Source organism: Protomyctophum parallelum (genome assembly GCF_964188405.1).
Source record: "Protomyctophum parallelum genome assembly, chromosome: 6".
Classification (NCBI taxonomy): domain Eukaryota; kingdom Metazoa; phylum Chordata; class Actinopteri; order Myctophiformes; family Myctophidae; genus Protomyctophum; species Protomyctophum parallelum.
In genome coordinates, this window is record NC_139701.1 from 44,465,042 (window position 1) to 44,478,833 (window position 13,792).

The following is a 13,792-nucleotide window of genomic DNA, read 5'->3' on the forward strand; positions in this document are numbered from 1 at the left end:
TCATCTCTGCTCACAATATATCCTATCACTGCTACGCCGATGACACACAACTGTTCCTATCCTTCCCCCCCTCTGCCACTCAGGTGGAAGAGCGCATCACTGCATGCCTGGCTGACATATCACAGTGGATGTCCTCCAACCACCTCAAGCTGAACCCAGACAAGACTGAGCTTCTCTTCTTCCCAGCTAAGTCCTGCCCTATGCAGGAGCTAACTATTTTCGTAGACAACGCCCTGGTAACGTCTGTCCCAACAGCCAGGAATCTTGGTGTTGTCCTGGACAGTCAGCTCTCGTTCAAAGCTCACATCACAGCTGTCACTCGATCATGTAGGTTCACACTCTATAACATACGACGAATTAGACCGTTCCTCACCCAGGAATCAGCCCAGCTCCTAATCCAGACAACAGTCTTGTCAAAACTCGACTATTGTAACTCCCTCCTTACTGGCCTACCAGCATGTGCACTTAAGCCTCTCCAGCTGATCCAAAATGCAGCAGCTCGCTTGGTCTTCAACCAGCCAAAATTCTCACATGTCTCCCCCCTGCTCCGCTCCCTCCACTGGCTCCCGGTCGCTGCCCGCACAGAATACAAAACTCTGATGCTGGCATTCAAAGCAACCAAAGGTATGGCTCCCCCATATCTTACAAGTATGATTGAACCCTACAAACCCTCCCGCGCACTCAGATCAGCCAACGCAGGGAAACTGGAAGTACCCTCACTAAAAACGCCGGGACAACGCTCCACACGTCCCAAACTCTTCTCCCTTCTGGCTCCAAAACTGTGGAATGCACTTCCCATTGCAGTCAGAACTGCAGCATCACTCCCAATCTTCCGCCGTAGCCTGAAAACCCACCTTTTCAGACTCCATCATGGCCCATAGCACTTACCCTAACCCCTTAGATAGAATTTCTGTTGGCTTAGATAGCATTTGACTTAGACTTATAGCATGTTATGTAGACAGCACTATAATTGTATTGTATATAGTCATAGCACGCCATAGTACATATGTATAGCATAGTAGTGAATATGTATAGTTTATTATGTATAGTGTATGTATAGTTTCATCATATAGATATTCCACTGTTACCTTCTTAGCTTACGCATGTTTCATGATAAATGCTTTTATGTGATGTATTCCCATGCTTTTGTTCTTGCCTAAATGTAAGTCGCTCTGGATTAAGAGCGTCTGCTAAATGCCTAAATTGTAAATTGTAAATTGTAAATTGTAAATTGTAAATTGTAAATTGTAAATTGTAATACAGTCTAGGTGAAGTTGGGCCCAAATACATGGACCTCTATGGGGCTATGGGGTTTTTTTGGGTCCAGTGACAGCGCCACAACAGGCCATTATATGAACTTTCATTTCCTTAGTGGCTTCACGAAATATCTGTCTGACTGCCCCCCTGGTTTCCACAGTGCTTTAGTTCATCCTCCAGCTCATTCCACAGTGTGACTCCGTAAGATGAGATGATCCTTGTTTTTAAGTTTGTGCGCATCACAGGTTTCTTGAAGTGCATTCCAAGTACAACTTAATACAAAAACTGTCAACTGTGAGTGGACGACACCATAAAGTATTACACTTGTTTACAAGAGGGTCCACCATTTTCAATTCATCATAACATTTAGACAAAAACAGGAAATCATCATAGAGGAGGTAAAAAGTGGGAAATATATATACAGTGAGGGGAAAAAGGTGTGGGTGGTGGATTCAGAATTTACGGGGGCAAAGTTTCGAATTGCAGCCGTCCGTAGGTGCCCTTTGAGAGCGGTTTTGAAGGAGTCAAGGGATTTCCATGTCTTAATGACTGTTGGTAGGGCGTTCCACATTTTGGTGGCATAGGAGCGAAAATAATTTAGTCCCTTGATTGTGCCGAATCTGCATTGCAAGCTGATGGTTGGAAATTCAGTGACTTCTTTTAAATCAATTCTAAAAGCCTATCTCTATGTTAAGGCCTTTTCCTATTAGTTTCTGCCTTTGTTTGGTAATTTGTTGTTGCCGTTTATGGTCCTATACTTATTGTTATGCTTACCCAAATGCCCATTGATTTTCTTGTGTTGATGTTGTTTTAACCTGTATTGTAATTTGCTGATCCTAGTGTAAAGCACTTTGTAACTGTGTTTGGAAAAGTACTATATAAATAAATGCATTATCATATCTCACCCCCACATATAGCTCTGTATAGTAAAGAAAAAACTATCCATGTGGATGTGGATGGTGATGCAGTGGAGGAGTTGAAGTCGTGACTCCTATGCACAGACTGGGACGTCTTCTTTCAACATAGCCACTGCTTACATTACATAATACCCAAGAAAACCATTACAAAATATCCAATATTACATAATCTTCAGTTCGTACCTCACGCTGATCACCCGTGCTGCGGGGTACAAATCTAACCTAAACATAACCGCAAGCATCCCTCACAAACGACCAGATTAATCCGGTTGTTAATTTAATACATCCCTCACCAACCTTAATCTGGTCGTTTTAACGCATCCCTCACCAGTCACCACCCTTGATCCAGTCGTTTTAACGCATCCCTCACCAACCTTAATCCGGTCGTTTTAACGCATCCCTCACCAACCTTAATCCGGTCGTCTTAACGCATCCCTCACCAACCTTAATCCGGTCGTTTTAACGCACCCCTCACCAACCTTAATCCGGTCGTTTTAACGCACCCCTCACCAACCTTAATCCGGTCGGTTTAACGCAACCCTCACCAACCTTAATCCAGTCGTTTTAACAGAACCCTCACCAACCTTAATCCGGTCGTTTTAACGCACCCCTCACCAACCTTAATCCGGTCGTTTTAACGCACCCCTCACCCCTCATGCAATTGGCCGCCAAATATGTTGTTCTAGGCCCTAGAATCCCTAGAATCTAGGGATCCCCCAGAAGCAAGGATTTGAGTTAAAAATGTTCGCTCTGAAAGAATATATATTCAAAGATTTGCACCACATTTTCATCATTTTTCTAAAATAGCAGATCTACAAGCTCGTAGCGCCTCACTCGGTGCCGCACTATGAGCTTATAGATCTTTCATTTTTCAATAGCTAAAGTTTAAAATAATCTTAAAACTCCAGAATGGGTTAAGGTTTATTGAGTTAATCTGGAAGCTATATTCTAGTAGACAAGACAAATATAAACATATTATGAATATTTGTATTTATTTGAAAAAATCATAAATAAACTGTGCAAAACTATCACGTCACATAAACATGGACTTGGAACATTAAAACAAATAGTTTAATACTAAAAAGTGTCTGACAGACTGTAGAGTATCTTCTGTATTCAGCTGCTTGGTAAATGATAAAGTATGTCAATAACTGTGTGATAATGATCTAATAAATAAACTGCAAGAATCGAATCTGCATTGCAAGCTGATGGTTGGAAATTCAGTGACTTCTTTTAAATCAATTCTAAAAGCCTATCTCTATGTTAAGGCCTTTTCCTATTAGTTTCTGCCTTTGTTGTGAGGTTATTTGTTGTTGCCGTTTATGCTGCTATTGTTATGCTTACCCAACTGCCCATTGATTTTCTTGTGTTTTTTTTTTTTATTGATTGATTGAAATATTTATTAACAGTTTGTAGAATTGCAGTAGGCCTACATTTCAAGCACAAACTCAATACAAAGACTGTTAACTGTGAGTGGACGACCCAATTAAGCATTACACTTGTTTACAACAGGGTCCACATTGTTCAATTCATCAAAACATTTAGAGACGTACAAATAGACACTTCTATGTAGTTAAAGAACAGAACAGGAATTCATCATTACTGGTCACAAACATTTCACTTGCACTGGTTCATCTTGGGAGTCTCAGGAATATTCGAAAAGCATCATTATATATATATATATATATATATATATATATATATATATATATATATATATATATGCCACCTGAAGTTTTTTCATTTTCGCTTTGCTGTATCGTATGTATCGTAAGAATTATACAGTATTATACTGTCTTTGTCGCCCTCCTGTGGACAAAATGAATCATTACAAGTGAAGTCGTCGTTAAATCCACTTTTCACTCATAAAATAAGAACGAGATTGATTGATTGATTGAAATATTTATTAACAGTTTGCAGAATTACAGTACATTTCAAGCACAAACTCACGACCCAATTAAGCATTACACTTGTTTACAACAGGGTCCACCTTGTCCAATTCATCAAAACAGTTAGAGACGTACAAATAGACACTTCTATATAGTTAAAGAACAGAACAGGAATTCATCATAACGACGCAATATGGAGCTACAATGCTACATTATTATTATTATTATTATTATTATTATTATTATTATTATTATTATTATTACATGTATGGACATAGTTTCTACAATATAACATGATAAAATCTACATTTATTATAATTATTATAAATCTTATTATGACCATTTGGTAAATGGTAAATGGTGCATTTATAAAGCGCCCAAGGACACTTGTAACATGTAGACAGGAGGAGCCGGGATTCGAACCGCCGACCCATGGATCATTGGACGCCCTGCACTACCTCCTGAGCCAGTCTCATTTAAATTTACAATGGAGGAATTTATCAGACTTAAATTAATACTGTATTACCATGTGCTGTAAATCACTGGATTACTAATACATCACATATACATGGATATAGTCATCAAGGATCATCAGTAAACCCAGAACCTAATCTGTCTAACAGTAGAATATATACATATATGGCGCTAGTTTCTACAACATGTTAAAATCTACAAGCTCACAGGTCACGAGGTAACGCTAAAGAAAAGTGTTTTTTACCAACATCAGGATTGTGGATTAATTTCCTCAATTATGACAGAAAAATAAGAAAAGGGATTTAAAAAAAACCTGAGCAGTCCTTTTCTTCTCCCAGTTTCCATCCATCTTCAACCGCTTATCCGTAGTCGGGTCACGAGGGAATCACATCACTGTGTTCTGCTTTCCTTCCCGTCAGAATGTCGCATCCTTTCTCCTGGTCTTTCCTGTTCTTCTGTTCCATCGTCTGGAACTCCTTCTCTGACAGAAGCATATTTTATTTTCCTGTTGCTCTTGTTAGTCATGGCTGTCAATTCTTACCCGACGTCTGATTGGTCGGTAGTCATGGTTGTCGGTTCCTCCTACCTGATGTCTGATTGGTTGGTAGTCATGGCTGTCAGGTTCCTATCTGACGTCTGATTGGTCGGTAGTCATGGCCGCCAGTTCCCAGCGTACGTCGCGGGGCAGACCGGACTGATCCAGACCGTCTTGAAGGACCGCTAGCTGACACAGCGTCTTCAGACTAGGACTCAGGTCTAGGATGTACAGGTCGTCGGACACCTCGGGGTCATCTCGGACGTCCAGTGGAACGGACACACCGTCTCGGTATCGGTATCCTCCGAAGAGGACCACGCGCTCTCCCAGCATGCAACAGCTCATCCGGGACATCCAGCACGGGCGTTTACCTTTAGGCTCCACCGTCTTCCAGGAGAGGCTCTCCGGGTTGAACTTCCACAGGTCGTTGAAGGTCCGTTCCAGACGACAGGTGTGGCCACCGAATATGTACAGCTCTCCCCTGTAGGCGAAGGCCGAGTGACCCATGCGTCCTTCTGGAAAACACGGGGCGGAGTTAGGCATCTTCAGCCAGAGGTTGGTCTCTGTGTCAAACACCCTGACCATGTTGTGGTCCATCTCGTCTTGGTTCCTTTGGCCGCCGAATACAAACATCTTTGTGTCGATGATGGTGGCAGAGTGATACTGCGAGACCGTGTGGTCACGGTTGTCCTGTGAAACGGGTTGTTGTGGAGTTCCTCTGCTGTCGATTAAAGTCCAGACCATCGCGGTGGTTTCCAGCTTGTAGACGTCGTCAGACCGCCCGCTCGTCAGGTTGAATCCTCCGAACACGTACATGACCTTCGCCGAGACGCAGGCGGAGTGGCCCCACCTCGCCTCGGGGACGCTCCCGCGGACGCGAGGCTCGGACCAGGCGCGAGTGTCCACGTTAAACGCGTACAGCGCATTGCACTTGTCCCCTCGGATGGTGGTGACGCCGCTGCCGTCCATCTCTATCTCGACGTTCACGATTCCCCCGAAGATGTAAACCGTGTCTCGTAGCAGCGCGGCCGTGTGAGCCACGCGCATGGAGGGAACCTCCTCCGGGGGGAGGGGATCTTCTCCTTCGCTCCCCGCGGTCACCACCGGGGGGAGCAGTTCTTCTCCTTCGCTCCCCGCGGTCACCACCGAGGGGAGCAGTTCTTCTCCTTCGCTCCCCGCGGTCACCACCGAGGGGAGCAGTTCTTCTCCTTCTCTCCCCGCAGTCACCACCGAGGGGAGCAGTTTGGTCCAACGCAGAGACACCGTGTTGAAGACGTGAACGTCCATCTGGCCCACGTTGTACGTGTGAGTCTCTGCATAGTCGTAACCTCCGAACGAGTAGACCTTGTGACCGACCGCTACAGCGGCGTGATGGATCCTCTTTGAGCCTTTCTGGTGCACCGTCCAGCACAGCATTAGTACTACAGCTCTACTCTACTCTACCGCTGCACCTTCCAGCACAGCGTGGTATCTCAGCTCATATCCGAGCATGTCGTCTTGCGTAAAAACCTGAGGTCTGTTATATGAGCTACAAGACTTATATACGGTTACAACGTCACCAATGACACACAAGGCTTGGCCAATCCGGCGGTACGGTGACCAAGGCTGACCAATAGGGCGACCCGTAGGGTGACCAATAGGGTCATCAGTCAGGTCTCAGGAATGAGACAGAGACAAAAGCAGTGATGAGTCCATTTATGGGTGAACTAATGATGTCACAGACATGATGTCAGTTGTCACAGACATGTCACAGACATGATGTCACTGCTATAAAGACTAATATTTCTAAAGTTGCTACGAATATAATATAGAATTATTTTACTAGTACTTTGGTGGGTGTTTTATTGTATTTGTATAATTATTTATTGTCCTGTATGTATTATCCTGAATGTATGCATTGACCTGAGCAAAAGAGAATCCCTTGTGGATAATAAAGACATCTAATCTAATATAATATAATTTACTATAGCCACTAGCCAGTCATTTTTGCCACAAATAAGAAAATGACTATAGCCTACATCATCATGACATCATCATCATCATCATCATCATCATCATCATCATCATCATCATCATCATCATCATCATCATCATCATCATCATCATCATCATTCTGTACTCATATTGAGTGACAAACTACTTCCTGGCCCTGACACTCACACTGATTGACAGCCCATAGGCCTACATCCAACAGAAAAGTCCTATAAAGTATTCAATCAATCAATCAATCAATCAATCAATCAATCAATCAATCAATCAATCAATCAATCAAACAAGCGTTATTATGGTTTTAACATTGAGGTACTCCGGGCGTTCCGGCCTGGCGGAGATAATCATCACTCTATACTTGCAGGAAGAGGATTGATGGAAACGAACAGAAGGCGAGATTAATCCACACACGCACGCACACACGCACGCACACACACACACACGCGCACACACACACACACACACACACACACACACACGCACGCACGCACACACGCACGCACGCACGCACACACACACACACACACACACACACACACACACACACACACACACACACACACACACACACACACACACACACACACACACACACGCCAGCGCCAGAGAAACAGCGCCAGAGAAACAGCCTCCTCCTGACAGCTGTCACATGGAGAATTGTGACTTGAAGAATTGTGTGCCTGTCGAGGGGGTCTCCGACTCAGTGGGCCGGCTGTGGGACGCATAATTCGATAGGTCACCGTTTGTAGTGTGACGTAGGAAGCGAAACCCAGCCCCGTCGGAGCATCTGTTCTGTATCCGTGTTGGATGTGAATGAACAGCGACACACAGCCAGGACTGCAGCCGCTCCGAGGACACTGTTTCTGGGCTTATGATCAGCGACACACAGCCAGGACTGCAGCCGCTCCGAGGACACTGTTTCTGGGTTTATTCTGCGATGCTTCACCGCTGCAGCTGCACGGAACCAGCAGGCTTCGTGTTGCTGTGGAAATAAATATCTGGACATTTACCCTGTTGGGACAGACAGACAGAAAGACAGACAGAAATACAGACAGACAGACAGACAGACAGACTGGTGGAGGGATTTGTGATGAAAATAAAGAAAGCGGAGGAGTGGAAGTGAAACGTCAGGAAGAAGACATGGATGGATGGTGTGTTTTATAACAACATAAATATATTATTAGTCCAGATGTGATAATCAGGAATGCTCTGCTAATCTATAAACCTAAATATATTATTATTCCAGATGTGATAACCAGGATGCTACTCTCTACTCTATACTTCTATATTTAGCATAGCCTAAATATATGAATCTATATTATAGCCTAAATATATTAATCTATACTATAGCCTAAATATGTTAATCTATAGCCTAAATATATGAATCATTATCTATAGCCTAAATATATGAATCTTTACTATAGGCTAAATATATTAATCTATACTATAGGCTAAATATATCCATTAGTCCATATATACATTAGTCTATAGTCTAATAAACTGTTAGTCTATATAACTATACAGCATAATATTAATATAGTCTATTATAGCCTATATTGTTTTATAGTATATAGGCACATATATTATAGCCTATATAAATATATAGTCTCTTATACAGCTTAGATAGGCCCATACTCTCATCTGTGTCAATAATCTGCTATTGTTTGATTGATTGATTGATTGGTTGATTAATTGATTGATTGGTTGATTGGTTGAACATGGAATGGGCTTCAGTTCAACCACAGTTCAGGTCAACACAACAACTGCTACGAATGCATTGGGGCAAGATGTAAACAAAGCCTTTCTTCACATCTAGCATGCATCAATGCTGTATGCTAGATGCTTAGGCTTCACTCACACCTTCACAGCTAGCATGCATCAATGCTGTATGCTAGATGCTTAGGCTTCACTCACACCTTCACAGCTAGCATGCATCAATGTTGGCTGTTGCATGCTAGATGTAAACAAAGGGTAAGTGTCATGGCCGCCCCAATGCATCTCCAATGGAAGTCACATGGTTTGACACAACATTTCTGTTGTACGGCTTTCGTCTGTGTTTCGACTGCCCCCCCTCCCCCTCATACAACGAAAATGTTGTGTCAAACCATGTGACTCCCATTGCAAATGAATTGCGAGCTTGTATCAGTCAACAAGTCTCATGCATCAGCTATACAACAATCTGTTTGTTTACATCAGAGTCCACCATGTTCAATTCATCACAACATTTAGAGACGTACCAAGATGTTGATATGTTTACAGTGTCTGTTGTTTACAATGTCTGTTGTTTACAGAATGAATGTTTACAGTGTGTTGTTTACAGAATGTCTGTATGTTTACAGAGTGAATGTTTACAGTGTGTTGTTTACAGAATGTCTATGTTTACAGAGTGAATGTTTACAGTGTATGTTTATGTTTACAGAAGTTCGGTGTTGACTTCACACATCAACAACTGACATCCACTGTCTGCTGGACATACTGGACCGGATCTGCTGGACATACTGGACCGGATCTGCTGGACATACTGGACCGGATCTGCTGGACATACTGGAGCGGATCTGAAGACCCCACCGGATCGGAGCGTTGAGGATTAACAGACTGTGTTATCATCCATCCATCATGTTCCTTAATCTGGGAATGACTGACTATTGACACACACACGCTCAGACACACGCACGCACACGCGCACGCACACACTGAACAGTGAACTGTGTGCATGTGACATCATCACCATGCCCACATCTCGGCCCTCTAGCGCCGCCCTGGTGGAGTTCTGGGTGGACGGATCCAGACGAGACGCCACAGTGGAGGAGTTCTACACCATGGGCTCCGAGCTGGGCAGGTAAGAGTTAACCTGTGTGTGTGTGTGTGTGTGTGTGTGTGTGTGTGTGTGTGTGTGTGTGTGTGTGTGTGTGTGTGTGTGGGTGTGAGTGTGTGTGTGTGTGTGTGTGTGTGTGTGGGTGTGTGTGTGTGTGTGTGTGTGTGTGTCTGTGTGTGTGTGTGTGTGTGTGTGTGTGCGTGCGTGGTAAAGTTAGGACCAATACCCTGAAGAAGGCCGAAACGTTGGAAAGATATTTTATGGCATGGTGACTGTGAGCTGTGTGACTATGAGCTGTGTGACTGTGAGCTGTGTGACTGTGAGCTGTGTGACTGTGAGCTGTGTGACTATGAGCTGTGTGACTATGAGCTGTGTGACTGTGAGCTGTGTGACTATGAGCTGTGTGACTGTGAGCTGTGTGACTGTGAGCTGTGTGACTGTGAGCTGTGTGACTATGAGCTGTGTGACTGTGAGCTGTGTGACTGTGAGCTATGTGACTGTGAGCTGTGTGACTGTGAGCTGTGTGACTATGAGCTGTGTGACTATGAGCTGTGTGACTGTGAGCTGTGTGACTGTGAGCTGTGTGACTATGAGCTGTGTGACTGTGAGCTGTGTGATTATGAGCTGTGTGACTGTGAGCTGTGTGACTGTGAGCTGTGTGACTGTGAGCTGTGTGACTGTGAGCTGTGTGACTGTGAGCTGTGTGACTGTGAGCTGTGTGACTATGAGCTGTGTGACTATAAGCTGTGTGACTGTGAGCTGTGTGACTGTGAGCTGTGTGACTGTGAGCTGTGTGACTATGAGCTGTGTGACTATGAGCTGTGTGACTGTGAGCTGTGTGACTGTGAGCTGTGTGACTGTGAGCTGTGTGACTATGAGCTGTGTGACTATGAGCTGTGTGTGATTCAGATTTTACAGAGGCCAGTTTCGAATTGCAGCCATCCGTAGGTGCCCTTTGAGAGCGGTTTTGAAAGAGTCAAGGGATTCACATGTCTTAATGACTGTTGGTAGGGCGTTCCACATTTTGGTGGCATAGGAGCGAAAATAATTTAGTCCCTTGTTTGTGCCGAATCTGGGTTGTACATGGTTTGTTGCACTCCCTCTGGTGTTGTGGGTGTGGACTTCGTTTACATTAAGGAAGTATTTAGACTAGAGCTGGGACTCGATTAAAAAAATTTATCTAATTAATCAGAGGCTTTGCGATTAATTAATCTAGATTAATCGCATTTTAATCGCATATCATTATTTGACCCGAGAACAGTGAGAAAGCAATTTTTTCAAATGGAATTTGGTATACTAGTGAATCAATGAATAGTGAATACATACGTTTAAGCAATAAAACATTGTTTTTGTAGTAATAGGGGTAATAATTATTTAGTGAATAATTGCACACAACTGTGCTGTAATCCACGCTACCATCGGATAGCCTTTTAAATCCTATTTCCAATCCACGGGGACAAGCAAAGTGATCTCAGCGGCTTCCCCCAGTCTGGTGAACTGTCTGCGGTTTCTGGTGGTGTTATTGTCTGAAGAGGACACGGACACTTGGTGCGCAGGTCCGTCTGAAAACTGTCCAGTGACAACGTTTCGCGGTGAAAAAAATAGTGCGATTAAAATGCGTTCATTTTTTTAATGCATACATTTTTCTGTAGTTAATTAATCGTAATTAATCGCAATTAGTCCCGGCCCTAATTTAGACAGGTACATGGGTATCTTGGTGGTGTATCGAATCTTGTGGACCAGACCCATTGCAAGATGCTGTACTCTGTCGTCGACCCTAAGCCATCCCAGCCTGTCAAAGTGGGCAGGGGTGAGGTGGTTTCGGGGGGTGAGGCCAAGTAGGAGCCTGACCAGTTTGTTTTGGGAGGTCTGGAGCCTTGTTTTAAGGGCCTTTGAGGTGCTGTGGTACCAAGAGGTGGATGCATAGTCAAAGAAACCTTGTACGAGGGCTCCTGTTAAGGTCTTCAAGGTGTTTTTGCTGACCAGTGAAGAGATCCTGTAAAGGAATCTTGTTCTTTGATTAACTTTTTTGATTACGTTGGTGGCCATTTTATCACCGGAAAGATTGGCCTCCAGGATGGAACCTAGGTAGGTAATTTGATCTTTTCGTGTGATAATATTGTCACCCACTCTAACCAAGAAGCCATCTGCCTTGCTGAGATTACTATTTGATCCGAAGAGGATGGATTCAGTTTTTCCCAGGTGTAAGGATAGTTTGTTATCAGCGAGCCAGGTGCAGATTCTACCGAGTTCAGAGCTGAGGGTCTTTTCAACCTGCAGTTTGTTCCTGTCCGAGACCAGCAGTGCTGAGTCATCTGCGAACAGGAACAAGTTGCAGTCACAAGCTGAAGTCATGTCGTTAACATATATTAGGAACAGTAAAGGCCCTAGTATGCTTCCTTGTTGGACGCCACAGATCACTGGGAGGGGAGGGGACAGTGTTCCGTTCACCTCCACCATCTGTTCTCTCCCCTCCAGGTAGGATTGCATCCAGCTCACTGATGTGCTATCAAAACCAATAGCTTTAAGCTTGTTAACCAGTATGGAGTGGTTCACGGTGTCAAAAGCCTTTTGGAGGTCCAGCATGACCATGCCGCAGTATTTTCCAGCGTCCACCTCGTGTTTGATGTGGTCGCTCAAATAGAGGAGGCATGTGTCAGTGGAGTGGGATGTTCTGAACCCAGATTGGAACTCGTACAGCAATTTATTAGTGGCTAGATACTTTTCAACCTGTTCATAGACTATTTTTTCCATCACTTTCGAGATGGAGCTTAGAATAGAAATAGGGCGGTAGATGCCGGGTTCTAATTTACTCCCTTTTTTGTACAGGGGGGTTATGAGGGTTATGGGGGTTTCATGAAAGTGATGCTACATTAGTTACCATGGAAACTAATGCTTTGGATTTAGCCTGCTCCGGACCAGGCTAACAGCCAGGTTTAACCTAATGTCTTTACTGTTCATTAAGCAGTCAAACTGATCACAAACCAATGATGTTTTCCAGATTTATTCAATTATTATGGGTTTACGTTGCCTTATTTGTATCGGTCTGCATTAAAGGACTAATTTAAGCACTATATAAAATCAAATAACCAAAATATATAGGCTGCACAACATCATGACAGCTTGTGAGCTTGTAGATCAGCTGCTTTTGGTGAATGTTCCCCATAGGTTTGCTGTCATGCAAGTGCACGGTTAAGAATAATTATTATATTATATTATTATTATTTTTTTTGTAAAAGTGAAAACCACTAAATATTACCATTACTCATTGTTTTACAACATATTACCATTGTAACGTTTCACCCACTACTAGTCCTACTACATACTTACACCTAGAAACCCCATTTAAACCTATTTAGGTTCATCCTACGGTGGACATGTGTGCCTGAAAAGGAATCTTTGAAATGTTTCATAGTTTTAGAAATATAGTGCTATCAAATTTGAGACATTTATAGGCAGATAGTGGCACTTCAAAAAATCACTTTCACCTAGAAACTCCATTCACACTTTGTAAAATTCAGCTTACTGTGGAGACACATGCTGGAACTTTTTACTTTGAAACGTTTTGTAGTTTCTGAGTTATTTAACTTAAATGCCCAATGCATTCTCAATGGCAATAGCACAAACTTTGGCATGCTACATGAACCCATGACCCTCACCAGTCTGGCCCCTGTCTGGACAACAACCCCCTTCCCCAAAGGTAGCTCCCTCAGAGGAGGGAGTTATGGCCAAATATCACAATGCGACAATATCATTATGCTTACAATATTAAGAATTCTGTTTTAAGTTAATAGTAGTGGTAAAATGTAAACTATATTTTTGGGGTAGTTAATCATTCAGTCTATCCACTATTGAGAGTATGTTCTCTCTTTAATTACAGCAGCAGTATTTATTTTAGAAGCTTAAGTCCTTGTAT

General features: G+C 43.3%; 2 protein-coding genes across 2 annotated transcripts in view; one reads left to right on the forward strand and one right to left on the reverse strand.

Annotated features, from left to right (window-relative positions):
* Positions 1-5,162: 5,162 nt before the first annotated feature.
* Positions 5,163-6,488, reverse strand: LOC310860014 (kelch domain-containing protein 3-like; the record flags this gene model as incomplete). The annotated part of the gene is made up of 1 exon (XM_083766777.1): positions 5,163-6,488. One exon carries the CDS (start codon positions 6,486-6,488, stop codon positions 5,163-5,165), a length of 1,326 nt encoding a protein of 441 aa, XP_083622903.1.
* Positions 6,489-9,790: 3,302 nt separating this feature from the next.
* The window catches only part of LOC310860015 (calcium/calmodulin-dependent protein kinase type IV), a gene marked incomplete at both ends in the record, with an annotated part of 16,114 nt that continues 12,112 nt past the window's right edge, over positions 9,791-13,792 (forward strand). Inside the window, one exon of the mRNA XM_083766778.1 lies at positions 9,791-9,900. Coding sequence (XP_083622904.1) covers positions 9,791-9,900 — 110 coding nt within the window. The remainder of the gene's footprint in view (positions 9,901-13,792) is intronic.